The 24,604-nt window shown below is 35.8% G+C and overlaps 1 protein-coding gene and 1 non-coding gene across 2 annotated transcripts in view; one reads left to right on the top strand and one right to left on the bottom strand.

The window, feature by feature from the left end:
- unc-13-4A (BAI1 associated protein 3) overlaps window positions 1-24,604 on the bottom strand; it is a 766,749-nt gene that overhangs the window by 70,696 nt on the left and 671,449 nt on the right. The window contains exons 10-12 of the mRNA XM_081750562.1: window positions 15,577-15,798; window positions 12,997-13,121; window positions 5,298-5,405 (exon numbers count right to left, since the gene is read on the bottom strand). Coding sequence (XP_081606688.1) covers window positions 5,298-5,405; window positions 12,997-13,121; window positions 15,577-15,798 — 455 coding nt within the window. The remainder of the gene's footprint in view (window positions 1-5,297; window positions 5,406-12,996; window positions 13,122-15,576; window positions 15,799-24,604) is intronic.
- Window positions 17,568-17,639, top strand: TRNAW-CCA (transfer RNA tryptophan (anticodon CCA)). The gene has a single exon. It is a non-coding gene; the product is annotated as a tRNA-Trp (tRNA).

Below are 24,604 nucleotides of genomic sequence, written 5' to 3'. Positions count from 1 at the left end.
CATTATTTAAAAAAAGAATGTTTGCACTGGAAAGAATAAAGAATAAGCTCATTGCAGTAAGATCCAAGGCATGGAAAAAAAGACAACAACAATATAAGTATATACATTTTCACACTTGAACAAGCTTACAAAAGAATAATTCGTTGCCAGTTTTGATTATATCCTTCAAAAATATTATTTATAAGCTTTATTTGTATTGATAAATTTTAACAAGCACATTTCAACTTTAGTGGAATCTCCAATATAATTATTAACATTAAAGACGATGAAGTACATTGCATATCTCACGTTCTATATGCAAATTGAAGATAGATTTCTTGATATACTGTGAGAAATTATTTACACCTTTGCTTTTACTACATTCATTATCCGAAAACAATGGCGAATAGAGGAGGGAGAAGAAGAAGAAGGGTAACATTAAAATTTAAACCCCTTGGCATAGTTGTAAGAAATCAGAACGAAGTTAAAGAGGAATTAGGAATTAGATTAATGGTAAGAAATGCGTGATAGTATGCAGTTCAAAGTCACTTTTCTTTACAAGTAAAATAATAATAATAATATAATTATTTTGTATGTTTTGTTTGGAAGAAGGGGCTAAGTAGCAGTGATTATCACAAGTTAGTAGTTTTCAAAACTAAAATATTATCTCAAGCCTGGCATCGCAAGACTGGCCTCTCGCAGGTGACACTTTCGCTCAGTATATATGTGTTTTCTTTTCATCATCCAGTTCTATTTTCTTTCATTTCTCACCATCTTTAGCCTGAGATCACGATTGTGAGAGGTTAAACTTGAAAATAAAATCACAAGAAGTGAATTTCGTCTCACATTTAGAAAGTACGGGAGACTTCCAAATTGTATAGGACTCCAATATCCTAATCAGATGTGATAGATTTATCAGTTCTTGTTTTAACAGGAGATAAATACTGCGTAATATCATGGGTAGAACAAGAAGTAATAAAATTCAAATAAGCAAATATAACGCTATGCAGTGTGCCAAATTGTAGAAAAAATGTATTTTGATTACTCACTTAATTCCCCATTTAGAGTGGATTAATGTATTGCTGAAAGAACTGAATGCGAAAGACTCACAAGTAAACCTTACGTTTGGGTGAATCGAGTTGCTGACTGAGACACATATGAGAAAGTAGTACTAAATGTGGTCAGTATTTCAGTGAAGTTGTAGGTGCGAAGCTTCAGGGGTTTAGGAGATACAGCTACCAGAACATCACATGGAATAGTCCATACAGTTGGAGGTAAAAGCCCTGTAAGACCTCTTGTAACGACAAAAGGTGAATAACAAATATATGGGTACATATTAGGACTAGGGGGAAGTCATATAGTAAGGGTATACCTGACGGCGGCCATCTTGAAATCCTCCATTTTGAATTAAGGTTAAGTTTTTAAAATAGGAATAGGGTCATGTGATACATGATTTAAGGCGCAAATTTAATCAGAAGAACAATGGTGACGTTAGTTTTGATTTACGCGCAATTGGTAAAAAGTTACAGGGAAATTAAATATTGTTGCAGCATATGTATTAGTCCTTTACCCCACCTTGTAAATTTTGTGTTAATGATAATAATTAAATAAAAAGCAGGTGGATGAATATTAGGTCTATGGTAAGAGTTGCCTTGATGGCGGCCATGTTCAAATCCGCCATTTTGAATCAGACAAAAGTTTTAAACAAAACGCATAACATCGACGCCTTATTAATAGCAAATTTTACCATAAATCCAACGGTATAACCATTTTTGCTTTATCATTAACCAGCATTTCTTATCGCATAAACAAGTTGCTAATTTAAGGAAAAATGACCAAAGTGGAATTGAGTCATAATTAAACTTGGGTCTTTCTTCCAGAAAAGTCCTCAATTAGTACAATCAATATGTAGTTCAGAAAAGAGTGCATGACTTTACAAGGTGGGGTAAAGGACTAATACATATGAAGCAACAATATTTAATTTCCCTGTAACTTTTTACCAATTGCAGGTAAATCAAAACTAACGTCACCATTGTTCTTCTGATTAAATTTGCGCCTTAAATCATGTATCACATGACCCTATTCCTATTTTAAAAACTTAACCTTAATTCAAAATGGAGGATTTCAAGATGGCCGCCGTCAGGTATACCCTTACTATATGACTTCCCCCTAGTCGTAATATATACCCATATATTTGTTATTCACCTTTTGTCGTTACAAGAGGTCTTACAGAGCTTTTACCTCCAACTGTATGAAGACTATTCTGTACTTCCATGTGATGTTCTGGTAGCTGTATCTCCTAAACCTCTGGAGCTTCGCACCTACAACTTCACTGAAATACTAACCACATTTAGTACTACTTTCTCATATGTGTCTCAGTCAGCAACTCGATTCACCCAAACGTAAGGTTTACTTGTCAGCTGAATCATATCAAGAAAGAACTATTATATCATATAAAAAGAAAATAACACTATAAATCGGTTCTATGAACTTCTGATCGGAGTCACTGATACGCTTAACAAGGAATAAGTGGTCTACAATCAGTAGCGTAAGCAGGAATTTATTTCGGGGGAAATCCAAACTCAATATGAGGGTATTTTATATTAAAATTCCTAACATTACCCCTAAAATTTGGCTAAATTTACACAAAAGTCTAAATTTCGGGGGGGGGGGGGGGGGGGTGCGTGTGTCTCTGTCTACAATCGTCAGATAGTAGTAGATAGTAATATCGGATATTTTTTTTTTTCATAGGTTTATCTGTCACTTAAACTGAAAACTTCTCCAAAGACGGTCGAAATAAGTCTAAATAGTTATCAAATTTAATTAATCCATTTCCCTTCACTGATCTTCAGATAAAATAATGATCAGGACAAATCTTGAAATTAATATCTACACTTCTAAATATGCTTGGTTTTAAAGCTTCTATGAATTGTATGTTTAGGTATTGGTTAATGATCTGTTGGTAATTTATTTGTAGTGGTATCCAATTTGCTTTTTTTTCTTCCTTTCGTGTATTTTGAACATAAGTTAAAAGTTATGATTTAGATGTACTAAATTAAAACTCAGCAGACATAACACTTCCATTTACTATATTTTTTTCTTCAACAATCTCAGAATCCTAGCTTCTATCCTAGAATTGAACTGATTCGTATAAATACAGATTGGTATTCTGTATTCTCAACTTTTCATTCTTATCATCAGTACCGTAGCCAGGATTTTTGTTTGGAGTGGCTTAGTTTTGTTGTATATATACCCGTTTGTTGCGTCGGAAGGTTTAGTTATAATAATAATAATAATAATAATAATAATAATAATAATAATAATAATAATAATAATAATAATAATAATAATAATAATAATAATAATACTTACATCTTTCTCTGAAGTGAAGGCTTCTTTAGATATTTCTTCGTTGTTTTTCGACTGCTGTTTTTTTGCATATTTTCTTCGCCAAAATTAACACCACTACTGTCTTCTTTTTGTTCTACCCATTTTTCTAAAATGTTTTTCGAGTCTTTATCTGAATTAACATCTTCTTTAGATTTTACTTCCTTGTTTTTAGTTTCTTTTGTTTGCACGTTTTCCTCACCGAAATTAACTAAATTGTGTTTCTTCCGCTTTAACCACTTTTATAAAGCATTTTCCGACATTTTACAATTGTAAAATAAGTTCTTATTTCGACACGCTAAACACGTCTAACTCAAGCAGATGTTTTGAACTGCTCTAACTGATCAAGAATCAGAGATTGTTGTGACATAGTCACACGCTACAAGTCTTTACTATTGTTTTCTACCCTCTCCTGTTAACAATTTTCCCTCAAATATTTTTCACCTAAATGAAAAAAAAACAACAAGGGAAAATCTTTATTTTTATCCATCCTTTCTTTCTTTTTTCCTTGTAGGTTAAGGAAACTAGCTGCTGAGCATTTATCGAAATCAATTGCTTGCTGCTTTCTTTGTTGCCAATTGCGGCTAGAAGTGAGTGGTATTAAACCGAGGTTTCCTGTTGTAGTTAACCCAATTGGGAACGGCGGTGAATGATTCAAAATAGACGATGATAGGTCAGGTCCTGACATTGACGGCTGTTAACTTTGGTTTTGGGTCAAAGATGACACGTGAAAACTGTGGTCACTGCTATGGAAAACAGTACGACAATAACTTCAAGGTCACTATATACACATAGGCCCTCAGTCTTTCCTTTCTTCCCTTTGAACTGCAGGGATTGTTGGAAAACTCGATTTTATATTTCCAAAATGCAAACATTTTTAAAGAACAAAGACGACGTTAGTGAACATAGCTTGTCTAGGAACTATTTAGAGACATATTTTGTTTTGAAATAGAGTACATGTTGTTCGTTCCGAGAAAAAAAAAAAAAAACAAACAAACATCAAAGCGCCAAAGTACATTGTCGGAACCCTTTGGGGGCCCAGCCCCTGTCTTCCTTCCCTACGCCACTGCTTATCATTAAAATGTAGTATTGGGAATTCTCATTTACATTAAATACAGTCTTGTGGTACAGAACTGAACATTGAACATAAATCATGGTTACAACGGTTTTTCTGTAGGTATTGATAAGAAATACGATATTACTTATATCATACATAAAAAAGGATGTTGTTCGTTATAATATATTTTTCATACTTCCTAATATAACATGAAAACTTCAGCATTTATTCTTTAAACTTTGTCAATTTTCAGAATATTTCAGCTGGAATCCCTAACATATTGAATCAAGTTGGAATGATTGATGAAGTATAACAATTCCACATTATCTTTAGTGTTAATGAAATAGTGACATGTGCTGATGAAGAAATACGTACATAGCATATAGAAAGCATACGTAAGTGAAAGTGTTAAAAAGAAAGAACAACATGCGTATTAAACGCAAGAGCGGAACACAAATAGTTAAGTGAAACAAAGTTGTTTGTGTGCTTTACTTTAAAACTTGCTATTTCTTGCAAAACGTATATTTATTTAATATATCAATCATATATATTATTACAAAAAGACATACAATTGCAGCATGATATATTTTCTGTTGTGCTTATGCGATTTTAATGCAATATTTTCCGTTTTCTAAAAATCATTTGCTTTTGTAATTTTATGAATGATTTTCTTTTTACATGTGTATTAATTTTTAAATATGTTAATTTTTTAGTGAATTATAGAAGGACATCGACAGTGCTTGAGTTGACAAAGAAAGCTGCTGCGGCAAAGTTATTGAAGAGTTTCTTTTTAAAAAAGTGATTATATAATATTAACATGTTTTATTTTAAAAGTACATGCCTTGGACCTTACCTTACTGATTGTTTAACATACCACTCTAACGTCCCCTTCTTCACAGTTGATGTTATTTCTCCTCGGATCTCCTTGTTGAAAGGACAAACTTTCCAAAAGGCTTTCATGCTCGATATCAAACCAAGACACCTTTTAAAGAAAAATCTATATGTTACTACAGGTATAAATAAATTCAACGGTTTTTACTAAGTATTACGATGAATAAACAAATGTCTAACTTAAATAAAATTTAAGAAAAAAGAAAGTCGAACTAACCTAACGTTCATTATTAAGTAATAGCTTGTGTTACAGATTTGGCAATATATTATTACCTTTATCAAAAATATTATGACTGTAAACATCTAAAGCTACAGCTTTTTAAATCTTAGAAAATGAGACGAGTTCACTTGCATCAAGCGACTACCATCTGTTCTTGTACTTAAGAAACATCTTAGTGGAAAACACTTTGACGACGTCGATGTGATTAGGGAAGAAGGTAAAACATGGTTCCAGATAGAGAAGCCGAAAATTTTCCGATTCTGGGATACAAAACCTTCTTTCTCGTTTGAATAAAGGTTTGGACAGTGATGACACTTATGTTGAGAAATAGCCTCTATATCAGTGTATCCACTGAAGTTTTCTTTACGTCCAATACGATTCCAGTATATCTTATTTCTCTTTTGTATCGTTACTTTCCTGATAAACCTCATACATAACTAAATTCATGGAGTGAAGTTGCATTCATTATGTCAATCTATACCGTTGTATCGTCGCGGTAAATTAAGACTAAGACGTGTGACTTCCTGACGCGGGCCGTTATTCACGATAATACTAAGCTCCACCCAGCCACTGGCTAGAATAATCCATTCTATAGTCCTGATCTGCCACCAAGCGATTTTCATGTGGTTTAGAAGTTAGAGAAAATTTTACAGAGGACTTCTTCCATTGGATCAAGAGGTGCAGAAGGAAGTGCAGATTGGCTCCCTCAGCTAGACAATCACAACCATTTTTAAATAGAAGCATGCGTCGCTTAGTATCATAATGAGGAAAATGTTGGTTTTGGCTTTGGAGTTTAGCACGGTCCTTCAGTTTAACATTAAATCCGAACCACAGTGAGTTTTTTAAATCAAGAATCAAAGCAAAGTCTCTCGCATCAAAAGGACGTATACTAACCATATAGCCAAGGAAGCTCTGATGAAAAAGAAAAAGCGTGTATATATTGAGAATTGTGGACATTTGCTTCTTTTACCGACTTCGACGGAGTTTCATTTGACTGATCCAAAAAGAGATGTAACCGGCAGGGTTTCAAGTCGCTGTTCGGGCGTCCATTTATTTGTAACCGTCCTGAGTTCAAGTCGCTATTCTTGGCTCGTGGTATTACCAATAAGTATACTCCTGATACTTTAACTTACCTGGACAGGACGACGAAGACCTCTCCAAGAAAGGTTACAAACTGTTTCCCAAAAAAGCTCGTCGGTCTCAATAATGAGATGAGCATTAGGCGCCGAGAGGTTCGGGTGTCTCGTCTCGAAAACCTCACGGACGATCAGACAGTCATCCAGACCATAACGCACACAAACATCACTCATACAAACAACGAAAACACACTGAATTAAATGACACTATACTTATTTATTAGAACACTATTTTGAAAAAGAAATAGCGAAGAGGAATGGATACAACACTGAACACTGAGGATATATATCAATTTTAGTCGCTGAAATCACGCTTTGCCCTTTTCGGGTAATATAGCCCTTTATATATATATATATGATTACGATTGAGATATCACTACAAATTCTTCTCTCACACCCTTGACACACTTGGGGGGTAGCACTGGGGAAAAGTTGTCTGGATCGTCCCACGATGAATCCAGTTGTTACGCTGAACAGTCCTGCAGCGTAAAAGTGAATCTTCAGTAAAGTAACGAAAAGAAGATCTCCACAGTGGAATACTGATATTGGTGGGCGCGTATATAACTTTTTAAACGCACAAGGTCAGCGGACCTGGGATTTCACTAGTTGGGGCTAGCCGTAAGAAATCGTCCTTCACCGGCTAAATAGCTTGTGCCCCTTCACAAAACTTAACCAACGCAACGGGCGTGGTGGTTGCGTACAACACCGGAGTCGAACTCCCTGAGCATCCAAGCTCAAGCTACGGGTTGCAATGATCAACGGAAAAGTGTTGGCAGTTCATTTCAAAATTCACTCCGTTACTCACCTGTATGCACATACAAACAGAATATAGAAAACAATTTATGTTAATTTTAGTCAACTGCCTATAATGCACTAGACACGGCGATAACACTGGCGTGAGAAAGTACAGATAAGGGACTACGAAACAACGCAGTTGGTGCCACTTTGGCCACTGGGACATCTGGTCAGCCCGTATTTCTCTAATCTATTATAATGTTTCCATAAGTGATTAAAGAAAGCACTTAATTCAGTTCCCAATAACTATAAAATATATACTGTGCATATAATGAGTCAGGGAGAAACACTGAAATGGTTAGTCACTAACTGAAATGTTCTCAGCAAAAGCAATGTTTTAAATATATATATGAAAAAATGATGAAAGACTTCTTTGTCCAATTGTGTGGGAAAGAAGCAATTCCCACCAAATAAAGAACTTATGTGCGTTGTAGAATAAAGTATAAATCGAAAATAATAATCACTGTCTCCACGAAATATACAGAGTGTCCACAAAAATCCTTCTATAACCTGGTAGCGGTTATAGAGAATTCAAAGTGACGTTGCGTAATGTTTCAGGAAACATGTTTAGAATAATGGAAGGCAGGTAAAACTGGCTGCATTAAGATTTATGTTCTATTATATTTATCAGATGTACCAAGACTTTATAACTATTCTGTGATGACTGAGCACATATGTATTAATGAAACTCGAATATCATATAAACTATATCTTTGATCAAAATGAATACGATTTCACCCAATTAAAGTCTAGCCCTTCACTTGACCTCTTCAGTACATAAAGTAATAACATTTTTGAACATGCAATTGCATTCATTAGCATGTACATCTAAAGATTCGAGAAAGAAATAATCATACCTTAGCAAATACTCTAGTTTACATAAACTGATCCTGTTGTTTGGTGGAAACAATTGGATACCATAAAGGAAGAAGGGAAATGAAAACTATATTTTGCGATTGATGGCGAAAATACAGTTAGCTATGGAATATCCAATGGATTAGCCATATCCATTTTTGCAACAGATCTGCAATTCCAGGAAATATTGCCTCCCTGAAAAAAAATATTTATCTTTATCCCCATAAAATATCCTACCCGAGGAAGTTCCCCTACGGTCGTTCAGTGGTCTAGAGAAGACGAAAAAAAATGTTAATTAGAAATTACAAGAAAATATAGAAGTTAAACATATTTCCGCATATATATTAATATGAGGGGAAAAACGACCGTTCACCATCAGGATATCTGTTCATATAGTTCCTTCTAAAATAAAAAGATTACTGCTTTCGTTCGAAGAATATACTACTGACACGACATTCCTACACACACTATTAGCTAACAAGGAAATGTCTGTTTCACTCGTTTAAGGCTTAGCCTACTTTCCGTTCTAAACTTTTCTCTTCGAACAAAATATATCATGTCACATCCTGGAAATTCAAATAAAGTCAAAATCGGGCAAATGACGTAAATGAGGTTCAATAAAATTACAGTAAACACTTCAAAATGAAAACGAAAATCTAAGATTAACACTGAAAAATAAATTTAACATTGGTAATTGTAAAGTTTCATGTTCTACGCATGAGATTACGTACTAAGTTTCATTTACAAATACAGAAATATATACGTAACTAACAACTAAAAAATTTCTTATCCTGGGCATCTCGATACATTTTTTTCTAAAAGAAAATCAAACATTAATTCTAAATAACATGTAATAACATATTTGGAAGGTGGGAAGGGATTCTAAAAAGAAATTTTTTTTAATTTTAAAACACAATAAAAATATATATTATAACGCCAAAATATCTTCCCACTAGCTGGGGGTACGGAACTGCGCCACTAGTTCAAAATTGCTTTTGGATAAATGCAATTTCCCTACGTATGTGATTACATACTAAATTTTAATTATAAACATACAACTATATATATAAGTAAGAACTAAAAATTTTCTGACCTGCGCACCTGGATATTTTTTTTTTTTGGAAAAATTCTAAAAAGAAAATCGAACATTAATTGTAAATAACACGTAATAGCATATTTAAGAATTTCGAAAGTGGGAAGGGATCCTAAAAGAATTTTTTTAAAATTTTAAAACACAATAAAAATATATATTATAACGCCAAAACATCTTCCCACTGGCTGGGGATACGGAAATCGCGCCAAGATTTCAAATTGCTTTTAAAATGCAATTCCCCTACGTATGTGATACGTTAATTATTTACTAAAAAATCTTAAAATGAAACATCTGAAATGAAAACAAGAAAAATTAATGACAGTAAACTAATAGTAAGTCAGTGATAAGGTTTGCAACACAAATGCACAGCTGACTGAGGTATGAACTGCTACACGGAGCAAAGACAGAAAAAGAAAAGAATGAATCAGCTGTATACCGTCCGTTATTTGTCGACATTAACAGGTGATCGAAAATGCAGCGATTATCTTATCAAAATAAAGAAAGAAAAACGTGTTATCTGCTCTTTGCTGAACAGTTAAAAGCTGGAAGCAAAAAGGAGTATTAAAAGAAATGCGTAGTTCTTCTTTTCGTATCCAGGTATTCTGATCAAAAACTAAAAGCAAAAAGGAAGAAAATGAATACATGTTTATCGCTTAGAAATGCGTCGCTCTCCTAGGAGAAAAATTTGTATTAACACACAAATTCTTGGTTACTTTTTTTTTTTCTATGATTACTGTTTCTGCTTTGATAATTACGGTTTGTTCGTCTATTCCTACAATGATTACTACTACGTACAAAAATACTCTTAATGTTCTCACTCAAGTTGCGTTTCCTATGTCGTTTGTGATAACTCAGGCTACGTGGCCGTGATTTACAACTCCTTCTCTTTCTGTTACTACCTTTTCGAGTGCGGTCTTGGTTCTGATTCCCTTTAAATTTTGTATTGTTTACGCTCCGGTCTTTGTATCTTTGCTTATTGCTATAACTATAATCTCGTTTACACCTTTTCTCTCTGTGGTTTGTGGTAGTTATTTTTGTGCGCTTACGACCTCTGTCGTCTACAATCATATGTTCGTGGATTTCACTACTTCTGATACTACAAGTGGTGTTGCTAGATACTGAATGAATAAAATCATTATCGGATTTGTTACGAGGATGGTTTAGACTACCTGTCTCTGGTTGGAGTTCAGATTCCTGCGTTTCCTTTTCATTAGGAGTGTTAGTTTGTAGCTCAGGTTTCAATTCCAATGTTTTGTTTACACTAGGAATATCAGTCACTAACTGAGGTTCAATTTCCGGTGTTTCGTATTCAGTAGGAACATCTGACTGTACTTGGGGTTCACATTCCGGTATTTTGTTTTCAGCAGTTTCCGTTTGCTGACTATTTTCACGAAACACGTCCCGTAAAGCGTCTATCTTTTGACCTAAATCACTCTTTAGCTCTTTTCCTAATTTATCTAGGTTTTCTTTATTTTCAGCACGGGACTCTTTACTTTGCTTTATATATCTATCGACATTCTCTTTAAACTCAGCACGGCTTTCTTTACTTTGCTTCAATAATTCTTCAAGAAGTGAAATCGCCCTAGCAATCGCATTAAGTCTCTGGTGTGCCATCTTCAACAAGAATAAAACAAAACGTACAATTAGGATAAAATAAACTATCACTAAAACATATTATTAAAATCACCTGAAAAAGAATATTTTTTCAAATTCCTGGTACTAAGCTGAAAGAGAAATGATATATTAAAATATTAATCTTATATGTATATTCGAGCACCAACGGTCTCGATTCGGGTCGGTAGTTCGGGCGTCATTTATTTGTAACCGGCAGGGTTTCAAGTCGCTGTTCGGGCGTCCATTTATTTGTAACCGTCCTGAGTTCAAGTCGCTATTCTTGGCTCGTGGTATTACCAATAAGTATACTCCTGATACTTTAACTTACCTGGACAGGACGACGAAGACCTCTCCAAGAAAGGTTACAAACTGTTTCCCAAAAAAGCTCGTCGGTCTCAATAATGAGATGAGCATTAGGCGCCGAGAGGTTCGGGTGTCTCGTCTCGAAAACCTCACGGACGATCAGACGGTCATCCAGACCATAACGCACACAAACATCACTCATACAAACAACGAAAACACACTGAATTAAATGACACTATACTTATTTATTAGAACACTATTTTGAAAAAGAAATAGCGAAGAGGAATGGATACAACACTGAACACTGAGGATATATATCAATTTTAGTCGCTGAAATCACGCTTTGCCCTTTTCGGGTAATATAGCCCTTTATATATATATATATGATTACGATTGAGATATCACTACAAATTCTTCTCTCACACCCTTGACACACTGGTGAAAAGTTGTCTGGATCGTCCCACGATGAATCCAGTTGTTACGCTGAACAGTCCTGCAGTGTAAAAGTGAATCTTCAGTAAAGTAACGAAAAGAAGATCTCCACAGTGGAATACTGATATTGGTGGGCGCGTATATAACTTTTTAAACGCACAAGGTCAGCGGACCTGGGATTTCACTAGTTGGGGCTAGCCGTAAGAAATCGTCCTTCACCGGCTAAATAGCTTGTGCCCCTTCACAAAACTTAACCAACGCAACGGGCGTGGTGGTTGCGTACAACACCGGAGTCGAACTCCCTGAGCATCCAAGCTCAAGCTACGGGTTGCAATGATCAACGGAAAAGTGTTGGCAGTTCATTTCAAAATTCACTCCGTTACTCACCTGTATGCACATACAAACAGAATATAGAAAACAATTTATGTTAATTTTAGTCAACTGCCTATAATGCACTAGACACGGCGATAACACTGGCGTGAGAAAGTACAGATAAGGGACTACGAAACAACGCAGTTGGTGCCACTTTGGCCACTGGGACATCTGGTCAGCCCGTATTTCTCTAATCTATTATAATGTTTCCATAAGTGATTAAAGAAAGCACTTAATTCAGTTCCCAATAACTATAAAATATATACTGTGCATATAATGAGTCAGGGAGAAACACTGAAATGGTTAGTCACTAACTGAAATGTTCTCAGCAAAAGCAATGTTTTAAATATATATATGAAAAAATGATGAAAGACTTCTTTGTCCAATTGTGTGGGAAAGAAGCAATTCCCACCAAATAAAGAACTTATGTGCGTTGTAGAATAAAGTATAAATCGAAAATAATAATCACTGTCTCCACGAAATATACAGAGTGTCCACAAAAATCCTTCTATAACCTGGTAGCGGTTATAGAGAATTCAAAGTGACGTTGCGTAATGTTTCAGGAAACATGTTTAGAATAATGGAAGGCAGGTAAAACTGGCTGCATTAAGATTTATGTTCTATTATATTTATCAGATGTACCAAGACTTTATAACTATTCTGTGATGACTGAGCACATATGTATTAATGAAACTCGAATATCATATAAACTATATCTTTGATCAAAATGAATACGATTTCACCCAATTAAAGTCTAGCCCTTCACTTGACCTCTTCAGTACATAAAGTAATAACATTTTTGAACATGCAATTGCATTCATTAGCATGTACATCTAAAGATTCGAGAAAGAAATAATCATACCTTAGCAAATACTCTAGTTTACATAAACTGATCCTGTTGTTTGGTGGAAACAATTGTCTGTGCTTCCGTAGGAGATGGAGTGAATGGTCGATGAACATGTTGAATGAATCCGCCAAGGCTTCTTCCTGTTCATGTAGACAGAGAATGAAAGAAAAAGAAGAAGAAAGTAATTTATTTAGAAAGTATGTTTTAAGTACAGAGAAAAGCCAAACCATAACGTACCAATACATTCTTGCCAAATTGCAATACATAGGAGATTGAAAAGTAACTCCATATTTTAAAATGTTTATGATTTATTTAAAATTTCTAATATTTTTCATCTTTTTCGTGTATGTTTCCTATTCTATGGGAATTAAATCTATGTTGCTTTTGTTCCAGATTAATTTAACGGATTAAATTTGGAAATCCTACAAACATGGCTGAACCAGTGTTAGAGTACGTTTGTTTTATCTTGGCACGCAGCCCGCCAGTGCACTCGGTTGGCTTTTAAAATACTTTCTGCTAGCACTGACATGAACGTTTTAATCCAATAGCCGTTTATACAAAGTTTTGAGTTAGTATTTACTAGAAGCAAGTGAAGATATAAATAAATGCTACTAATTGGAGTTTCTATAGAACAATTGGTTATTTAGTTAATTAGCAGTTATCTTCTTTGCTCCAGTATTTGTGAGTACAATATTTTTTCCACTATACCTAGGAGGTAGTTAAACTCTTCATTATCCGCGGAATTGGATTGCGTGGCATCTGTAGTATGGCCGCAGAAGTACGCAAATCAACACGAAAATGGATTTGAATATATATATTTTTTATTTACACTTGGAGATCTACACATACAATTATTTCTTAATAAAGAGTAGTTTTCTGTACTTACAAGTTTCTTGGTTTATTTCGTCACAAACACACAAAATCATAGAATTGTTCCTGTTTTTTTTTGGGGGGGGGGGCGTTAAAAAACCTCTTCCTTATTTGAGATTGAATTTTTCTTAAACATTTTCTCAGAAAGTGATGCATCGTCTTGTTCCTCTAGATGTTTAATAAGCCCGTTGATGTGTGCTAGAGCTACGTCACGGTTTACTTGTTTCTGCGTCTTATCCTCTTCTTCCTCCCTCTCCTCCGTAACTTATTCTACCATTGTAGATTTTCTTTTAATACCATAATATATAGACACAAAAAAGAATTAGAAAGAAAAAAGAAAACAGGAAGGAAGACACTGGTTAATCTAAAGTTTATACCTACTGTACTGGACAAACTGTAACGGAGAAACGCAATAAACAGGGAACAAAACTTTATAACGATGCCTATAGCCCAGCGCAGTGATCGCCAAACTGTCAATCGCCAGCTACTAGTAGTTCGCGGGGACATTTTCGGTAGATCGCGTTAACGCTCCGGTTGGCTAACCTTGATTCCTCCACTGAGCTGACGCTAACGACAGGGGGTGCTGACGACAACAATTGCTTGTTTCTCCCATGCAACTGCCATTCTCAGCCTCATCTCACAGTTGATTGTGCCAGGCCCGTATCCAGGGGGTCTAGGGAGGCCGGGCCCCCCTAAATTGTGGCTGGCCCTTTAAAATTTTCACGGTAGACTGGCAAATGAACTATAACATGGTGATGAACTATAATATGGTTGCATTAGCCCCCCTAACTTCAGCCGGCCCCCCCTACATTTTTGGGCTGGCTACAGTCCTGGAATGTGCACGTTATGTTTTTCGTGTGTATATTAGAAATGTGCTAACTTGGATAGTTTGATTTCATATTTACTAGAAATGTAAGTTTATAGGCAATAAACAAATGTAAGATTATTTTTGAAAAAAAGTTGATACAGTGGAACCTGGATAATTCGAACCTCAAGGGACCAGTAGAAAAATTCGAATTATACAAAAAATCGAATTAGAAAAGATTTTGTAAATGGTTGAAATAAACAATCAAACTTCAGGTTTTAACATAAAGACCATTATTGGAGCTAATAATAAGTGTTTTAAGTACCATACACTCATTGTAAAACTAGAAACAACATAGGTTAATACAATATGAAGTAAAATACTGTACTATAATACGTACGTACATACACTAGCACTGTATTATGCATGAACATTGATGACCTTCAAGCTGAGTAGTTTGCGGGCGGGGCGGAAAGCCTGCTACAGTACGTATCTTCATCCATTTCTTGGAAAATCCGATCCGATGACTTGACCTCCTTTTAGATTTCCACGGCAAAAACTTCGAATTATCCAGATTATAATTCGAATTAACCATGATTTATTTTAGCATTGTTTGTATATAAAATTCTAGGGACCAAGAGAAAAATTCGATATAAACAAGTTTTCGAATTACAGAAGTTCGAATTATCCAGGTTCCACTGTAGTTCTTTTGGTTGGTACCTCAAAGTAAGATTTAATAACAGTACGGTAGCACAGAAGTTACATACGTTTGACAACCACTGGCCTAGCATATGATTTCATATTTCTGAGACAGTTAATATTCCATAGTTTAGCTTGAGTAAGCAAGAAATTAGCATAAAAAATGAGTGAACATTACTGAAATACTATTGACGTGGAGACAGAGATATATTTGAACTTACCTCTTCTCTGGACAGTGTTTCCATACCCCATTGTTTATCCAGTTCTTGAAGCACTCTGTATAAAATTCTGTAATCCAGTGGTTTTTCCAAAGATTTTTTGCAATAGGCAATCCACCGAACAACAGCCAGTTGAAGGTTCGTGACATCGCCTTGAATAGCATGTTGGTGGAGAATGGTTTGGGCAACGTGTGGAAGGTCTCCTGACCACTGCCACGTTGGACCCTGTCAGAAAATGAATAGTAAGTAATTTGCACCTTGTTTATATAAGATTATATAGCGGTTTCTTGTAACAGTATAGCAACAACAACAGGCATCATCACAGAGAATCAACTCATAAAGCCTATCACCATGTAACAGTACACAATACTTTAGATAACTAGGGCATATTTGCCATGTGACATTATACAGAGTGTTTCAAAACAACACCGACAACGTTTGGGAGGCGATTCCCGACATCAAGATAAGACAAAAAATACAGAACAACCTGGTTGCACAAATGCTTCCTTTCAGAGTTATAGGCTGCCGAAAACATGAAAAAAAAATGAACTTTAAAGGTCCATACCTCCAAAACTATGGGACCTACCGTAGTCGGGTCAAGACTTCACTTAGAAACTAGTACGTGCCCTTCCAAATATCCAAGTTTCAGAATCCTGTGGTATTTCCGCAACCATTTTTATAGAGATAATTGGTGAGTACTTCAAATTAAATGCCCGTAGCTAAACTCGCTCTATAAAAATTGTTGCGGGAGTACTTTAGGATTCTGAAACATGTATTTTTGGATAGCGCACATATTAGTTTCTAAGTGAAATCTTGACCCGACTACGGTAGGTCCCATATGGCCTGAGTCGTTGAGATATTGTTCGAAAGAAAAATCATCCCTAAGCAATAAACCACCCTTTCTGGATTTTTTCCCAGAGAAATGATTTATATCACACTACTAATGTTGCGTTACTTTACTAATGAAATATTAATGTATGAAATACAAAGAAAATCGTTAAAGCCGTTTCTGAGAAAATTGTAATTTTCTGTTCTCGCATTTCATCAAACTACCCTGATTTTTTAGGATAGAAAAAAAAAAGAATCACATGAAAACCTCTAGTTTAAAAATGGTTCAGAAACATTGAACGGTTCATCGCGAATTCTGTCGAGGAATTTGAAGCTTAAAATACATAAAACAATAATCATGCCTGCTGTTCTGTATAGTTGCGAAATATGGTAGCTTACTCTAAGGGAAGAACATAGACTGAAAGTATTTGAGAACAAGATCCTGAGAGAAATATTCGGACCCAAGAGGAAAGGGAATGGAGAATGCCGGAACTTCATAACGAGGAACTACATAATGTATAAGGTTTACCAAACATTGTTAGGGCAATGAAAACTTGGAGGCTCAGGTGGGCACATCATGTTGCAAGAATGTAGAAAGTAGAAACGGTTTCAACGTCTGAACTGGAAGACCAATCTGAAAATGACCATTAGGAAGACCTAGGCGCAGATGGGAAGAAAATATTAAGATGGATCTCGCAGAAATAGGAATACAAAGTAGAAACTGGATTCTAATTGGCTAAGGATAGAAGTCAGTGGAGAGCTTTTGTGAATGAGGCAGTGAACCTCCGGGTTCCATAGGCCATACAGTTAGTTAGTTAGACTGAACGGTATTGTCACTCGGCGCGGCGTGTCGAAATCAGAACGAACGAATGAACAAACGGATAGATGTCGAAAAGTCACTTTTTTGGTATCCAGGGGACATGAAATGTGCAAATCAATTGAAATCTCGAATTTATTTTGTTATTCACGATCACCACACTTTTTTCTTTCATATCGTTGTTCGAAAGTAGAAATTAAGATTAGACAACCATTAAAAGTTCAACAGAAGATTTTTTGATATTTCTATTCTTGCGTGAAAGTGCTAACAAACCTTTTAACAAATTTAGTTGTTCGCAAAGTAGCTTCCAATATTCCTTTCTAAACTAAAGTACACTATTCTGTCGCCAGACCTCGTGGCGCAACGGTAGCGCGTCTGACTCCAGATCAGAAGGTTGCGTGTTCAAATCACGTCGAGATCAAGTTATGATTTCTTAAAAAAAATTATTTCTGTGAGGGTGATTTTATTTTTTCAACTTTCGTTAAGTCACCCGAGGAGAACCACGTGAGATGGCGAAATGTTGATTAGTTATAAAGTTCCCGTCATAATTCTTAATCATTAGACGATTTAATTTCGGCTGGTTTATTCCCTTCCATCTAGAGAAATCGAATTAAATCATGTAGTGCACACTTGGCGGGCGCTTTGATTACACTATGTCCTTCCGCCTGGAGGAATCGAATTACATCATGTGGTTCACACTTAGCGCTCACTTCAATTCACTTGAAACGGTATTAAGCTCGCTATTCCTCAACGATGAGGAATGTGCGATTTCCAACGACCAGATATGGGTAATTCGCGTTTCGTCACCTCACGTCGTTCTCAAAATCACTCTGATAGAAATAAAATTTAAAAAAGACAACAACTTGACCTCGACGTGATTTGAACACGCAACCTTTTGATCTGAAGTCAGACGCGCTACCGTTGCGCCACGAGATCCAGTAGCAATATAGTTATTTCTGCCAGTATTTAGCTACGAAAGTAATATGGGAAAATACTTCGTAAACAACTAAATTTGATAAAAGTTATAGTACTTTCAGGCAAGAATAGGAGTAAGAAAAAATATTCTGCTGAACTTTTAGTAATTGTCTAGACTTCATTTCTATTTTCGAGCGACGACAGAAAAGAAGAAAATGATATGAAATTCGAGATTTCAACTGATTTACAAGTTCCCTGACCCCAGATATCAAAAAGACAATATTTTGAAATCTATATGTATGTTAATTTGTTCGTTATGATTCACACACATCGAGAGAATGTCATACAATGTAAATGAATCAAATTTTTAACTTAAGATTTCATGTGATTCACTTTTTTTTTTTTTTGCTACTCTAAAATATAAGGATAGTTTACTGAAATGTGAAAAAAAAAAAAAAGCTATTTTCTCAGAAACATCTCTAAGGATTTCGTTTACATTTCATACATCAATATATTTCATTAGCAACTCCATAGTAGGGTATAAATAATTTCTCTGGGAAAATCCTGAAAGGGTAGTTTACTCTTGAGGGATGCTTTTTCTTTCGAACAGTGTCTCTGTAACGACTCAGGCCATTTTGTTCACATTTAATAAACAAATATTTTATAAAGTTTCTGACAATATGGTTTTAAGATTTGCTCTGAAAAATTTACGAGGTGTAGTTTATTCTTGAAGGGTCAGTTTTTTTCGATAATTTTTCGCGCCCGCAGTAAATGATATATTATTACAAAGTAAATAAGTCGAATATACTAAATCAGTAGCGTCATTTCAGATTTGGCTTAGGAGGGGGGGGGGAAAGACCCCTTGATATAGGTAAAATTTCGCGTTTTTCACTGACTTACTACTATTCTATTGATAAAATCTATATTAATCTCAAACTCAGAGGGGACAAATGCCCATCCCTGCCCCCCAAATGACGCCCTGTAATAAATACATTGATGCCAGGTAAGAAAGTAAATCTAAAATATAACTTGTATTAAAGAGAGACTTTCTGACGTACACAACTAGAAAAACCAAGGCTGGAAATCTTTGGCGGAAGATGACATTGATGAATTCGTGAATCGTTGGTTCGTAAACGGGATAGAATATGGTTTCTGAAACTGTTTGATCTTGTAAACTTAGGAAATTCAGTAGCCGCCTTGAGAAACGGAATTTCAGAGAGGATATTGGTAACCAATCAGGGTTATTGTCAGTGTTTATTTGTGTACATCTTTCCAGTTTTTCTACTTCCATTTCTGCTTTGATTCGTTTCTTCATTTTACTTAACTCAGTAAATTTAAGGCTGGATATATGAACCTGCAAACTTGTCAATTACTTGGAAGTTCAGGCGGCAAGCAAGAGAAAATCAAGGAGAAAACTGCAATTTAGCAAACGAGTTTTAAGTGCTTTCTTTTTTTGCACACTAATTAATGCTTTTAAAATGGTTAAGGTTAAAATCAAAGGACTTGCAATGCATCAAATCTCACACTTCACGATGGTAGAAAACATTAATAATTTCTTGTATGTTACAGGTTTATCATTTAACGTTCCACAGTTGCTAAGAATTATTTTTTAAAATTATTATTATTTTATTAATGTAGTTGAAATAATTAGAGTTCGAGACAAGATGCCGTCAGGTTTTGATGGTCTATTTCGAACTCCTATTCAGGCCGGTAGCCAGCCCAAAAATTTAAGAGGTGGGGCGGTAGAAGTTAAGGGGGGCCCGATCCAACCATACTATAGTTCATTTGCCAGCCTACCGTGAAAATTTTAGGGGGCCGGTAAAAATTTAGGGGTGTGGCCCCCTAGACCTCCCTTGGATACGGGCCTACTCCCATTTCGTGCAATTATTTTATTTAATACAAGTTATATTTTAGGTTCGTTTTGTTTTTTATTCAATTTTTATAATGTATGGACATGCCTGGCACCAACGTAATTATTTATTATATTCAGTGTACTTTGTAACAATATAGCATGTAGTGCAGGCGAATTCGGGCTTATGCACGTGCCATTTTGGTTGCTACTTGTACCGTGACTTGTAAATATTTAGTGCAACATAATTTAATACAATTTCTTAACATTGAGACGAAGATAGTGTAATAGTCGACTTGACCAAAGTGCTGCGACTGTAACCTTAAAACCACAATTTTTTTTGAATGACTGGACTGATAAATAAATAGGAAAAAAGAAAGAAAAAAAAATAAAGAATGATGCTTCAAATCAAAACATATTATAGTGCAGAAGATATAAGGTCGTTGACTTCCCGCGCTTGGACCTGCTCGTCACTGGGTGTTTAGTAAGAGGGTAGCCAATCACCACCAACCGCCTACTGCGCTCAGCGAGCCACGAGTAACCAAGCTGGCCACTCGCCATAAACGTCACTACAACTTTTCGAGGGAAGCCAACGATGTTATACCTTCCGTACTATAGTTTGCAATTGAAGACCACAGGGGAAAAACGGGGAGTTCTTAAGTTGACATAACCGCAGCAACAGAACATGACGTCACTTAATGTCGTCACTACCCTGGACCACTTAATACGCAGTGTATCCATAAGCAAGGCAGCTCTGTTGGCAGTATTATTGCTGAGAAAATATGCCAAGGTGGATTATAATTTAAGATAACTGGAACTTGTTCGTATACTGGTGGACAATAAAAAACACATTATGTTGTTACAGCGGTTGTGTGAGTTGCGTTTTACATTCAACAAACGAACAAGATTATACACAAACAATGCACTGAATAATGCGTAAATAATAGGGGCTTGTCTCGTCAAAGGCGGGAAGAACGCCGGGATTTTTTTTTTTAATATCATTTCGTGCTGCGCACTGATACGTGTATCAAGATTGAAATTTCAGGTTTCCTCAGTTATGTTCTATTTTATAAGAGTACTGACATTCATAATATATTAATTTATTTTATCACCAAATGAACCAGGTGAATTTTATCACCAGAAACGGGATTAAGAATACGTGGACATTTTTAAAATTACAATTTACAGGTAAAAGATGTTGATTCAGAACAAAAGACAAATGTTTAGAGAATTTATTTATGAAGGCGCAGAATATGTAAGTTATCTGTGAACATAGATACAGCAATAAGATGTTGCTTTAATTCTATGAAACTCTCCAGAAGGGCGTTATTCCAGGGTGAAAACTAATGTACAAGGGACTTGAAATATGACTATTTCGCTGCCTGAACCTACCCTAACCTAACCCGAACTACTACTACTAGTATACTATTATTATTACTACTACTCAACTACTACCATTACTGCCTTACTATACTACTACTACTACTGCTACTAGCCTATTATTATACTATCATTGCTACTACCAGGGTCGAAACCAGCTACAAAGGTTTGGGAGGATCGTGAATATGTTACGGGGGCCAAGTCTTTAAAATTATCGGAGTATGTTTAGTACAAGGGGTCCAGAAGCACGTAAAAACACAAAATTTACAGGAGAAATGAGTGAAGCAAGTACTTAGACGTAACATAACGTAACCAAATCTAACCTAACCTAACATAAACTAACGTAAGCTAACCTGAACTAACCTAAACTAACGTAATATTAGTAGAAATAAGCGAAATTTTATCATTTTTTGGAAAATTATGCGGGACTCCTACACTAATATAACATAAACTAAACTAACCTAACGTAACCTAAACTAGCCTAACCTAACTTAAACTACCCTAACCTACCCTAAGCTAACCGAATGTGAACAGAAATTACCAAAATTGTAACATTTTTTAGAGAAAAGAGCTGGACCCCTTCTGCTAAACATAGGCCAAATTATCTTATAAGCATCTAAATTGTGTTTTTTGTATTAATAATAAAATTTTGTATTGAAGTCTGGAGGGGCCACAAAAAGTTTAGAGGGACCTGGCTCCCCTCTGGTTGAGGGCCTGGCTACTACTAAACTACTACTCTACTACTACTGCCTTACTACTAGGGTCTACTATACTATCATTACTACTATTACTACTACTAAGTGTGCACCCATAAATCTTTTAAAAAAATGTAATTTTTGAACAATTATCTCTTATAGCGCCCCTGAATTTTACCTGTTCCTGGTGGATCACTGGCGTGCGCCAACACATGTACAGTCTAGAAGGCGTGATGACGCTATTTTCATCGAGCAATGTGGGTTTCAAACTAATATGAATTTGTCCACGTATTATTGATCTGAACTGCGGAAACTGCTCTATCCCAATTTAAGGATGCACATTAACACTGATGTAATAAAGTAATTATGCAGCCTATACCTAAGCTACACGAGGTTTACGCTTACGCACCCACCGTTTCAACTTTTGAAGTATTTCGTTTTATTAGCTTATCGACGTCGACCATACCCTAGATGCCGCATGGACAAAGTCGCACATAGTACGAACTATTCGCAAAATCAAAGTAGGTGAATCACATATCGACAATTTTCGCATTTATTACTGCCTTAAAATGGGAAGGTCATTAAGTGACATGGATTCCCGCCTATATCTGTGAGCATTGTGGATTACACACACAACATTTAATGGATTTATCAAGAAATACTGTACTCACCGGTTCAGCACCCACATAAATGCATTACTTATCAACAAGGGCGCCCAACAGGGGGTGTAAGGTGGGGCGCTCGCACCCTAATAGGAAATTGTACTTGGGAATATTAAAAACCCAATAGAATTTTTACATTACTTACAGCAAAATTTGAAATTATATTTGAAACGTCGCTTATACTTGCCCCTCTTGGAAACCCCAACATGGGCGCCCTTGCTTATGAACTGCACACTAAGAAAAATCCGTTCTCCGGACAGCGGTATATTGTACAAATATACAAAATCCTCTTGCTTACTACAGAAATCAGTATGGAGCATATGCTACATACGCACTGCCCTTAGATGTTAGATCATGCCATTGCAGGATGTCTGACATCTAACAGTTTTCCGTATCACCTATGTTACATTCTGCAGCTATATTCTATTCTACTATGGACATTCTGCATCGATTTGTATGTGAGATCCTGACCGCCTATATTGTTTCATACGGAAAGTACGTATAGATAGAACACTTATACGGAAAGTAAGTAGCCTATTATAAAACATGCGTTTTCAGTTATACGTTTGCTGTACGTTAAGTCCAGAAACTACAGGAATTATGCATGTAACCTACCGTTTTGAGTACGCTACCTACATTTTTTTTCTCAGTATGTGCTTTGAAAACTAGCCATATGTCGGATTACTGGGAGAAAGCATTTTTTGTTGAAAATCATTGCTGTTTTCTTAAATCTTTTTGAGGTTAATCTACCTAAAGCCAAACATACCACTAACTAAAGAGTTTCAGACAGTATTGCTGAGCATGAGTAGTCGCTAATGCTCTCGCCTTTGGCCCTGGGCTCGATTTCCGGCAGGGTCAGTCGGTCGAAAAGGTGTAACAGCTTTTTCAGGCTAGCTATCCTAAATTGGTTTTTCCTGGGATTTCCTCATTCACACCAGGTAAATGCCGGGATGGTTTCTAATTTACAGGCCTCAGGCCGCTTCTTTCCTTATCCGTTCCTTATATCCCTCCCCCGTACCGTGATTGTGTGCTCGCCGACGATGTCATCCCTCCAACCTGACGTGCTTAAGGCCATAGATGCCGGTAATGGCCATGCCTTGTATCAATAAATAAATAAATAAATATTGACGAGCGAGCGCTAGCAAGCGAAGTCGGGTTAGAACGCCGCAATGCACGTTATATTTGTCCATTCTAATTAAAAGCAAATAGTACTTGCAAAATTTTCCATTCAGCACACGGCATTTCCAGTCTACTCAGTTCACAAATTATTCACATATCAATATCAATTATCTTTCCGCAACATGAACTCATTCCACCTATAAACATTGTGTTTTTACGTAGTTTTGGTTCCCCGTAATCCTACAGAACCCGAGAAATATATTACATACTTCTTTCGTAAATTTTGCAAATTCAAATTCATAAAATAGGACAGCACCACCATTGGTTTCTTCATACAGTAAACGTTATATAATTTTTAAAAATTAGTAGTACAGTCCTCTTTCACACGCAGTCATTCATTTTAATCATAAATTACTGTTTTTATGTTTATGTATTCTACACCTGTATCCATTTATCCAGCGCCGTAACTTAGATTGTTTTCTTGTGAGGGAGGTAAGCATTAATACGCGTATTTGATGCTCCTAGAAAAAAGTTGTTTCTCTAATCTTGGACTACCTCTTTCCATCTTTCTCTTACTCTTTATGGGCCCGGGTCGTTAGTTACACCTTTGATCCCGTTCCATATATGACAAATGAATTAAGGGGGCAAAATTGACAAATATCAAAACCATACGAATAAACATTACTTCTAGGGCCCCTAATATAAACTTTTTTTTATTGAAATGGGCCCACGACTCATTTTTGTTTTATTTATCTTTTATGTGTTG

The sequence above is a fragment of the Thermobia domestica genome, chromosome 3, assembly GCF_964235325.1.
Source record: "Thermobia domestica chromosome 3, izTheDome1.hap1.1, whole genome shotgun sequence".
NCBI classification, from domain to species: Eukaryota; Metazoa; Arthropoda; class Insecta; order Zygentoma; family Lepismatidae; genus Thermobia; species Thermobia domestica.
The sequence above is the reverse complement of the archived record's forward strand: the minus strand, read 5'-3'. Positions and strand labels throughout refer to the sequence as shown.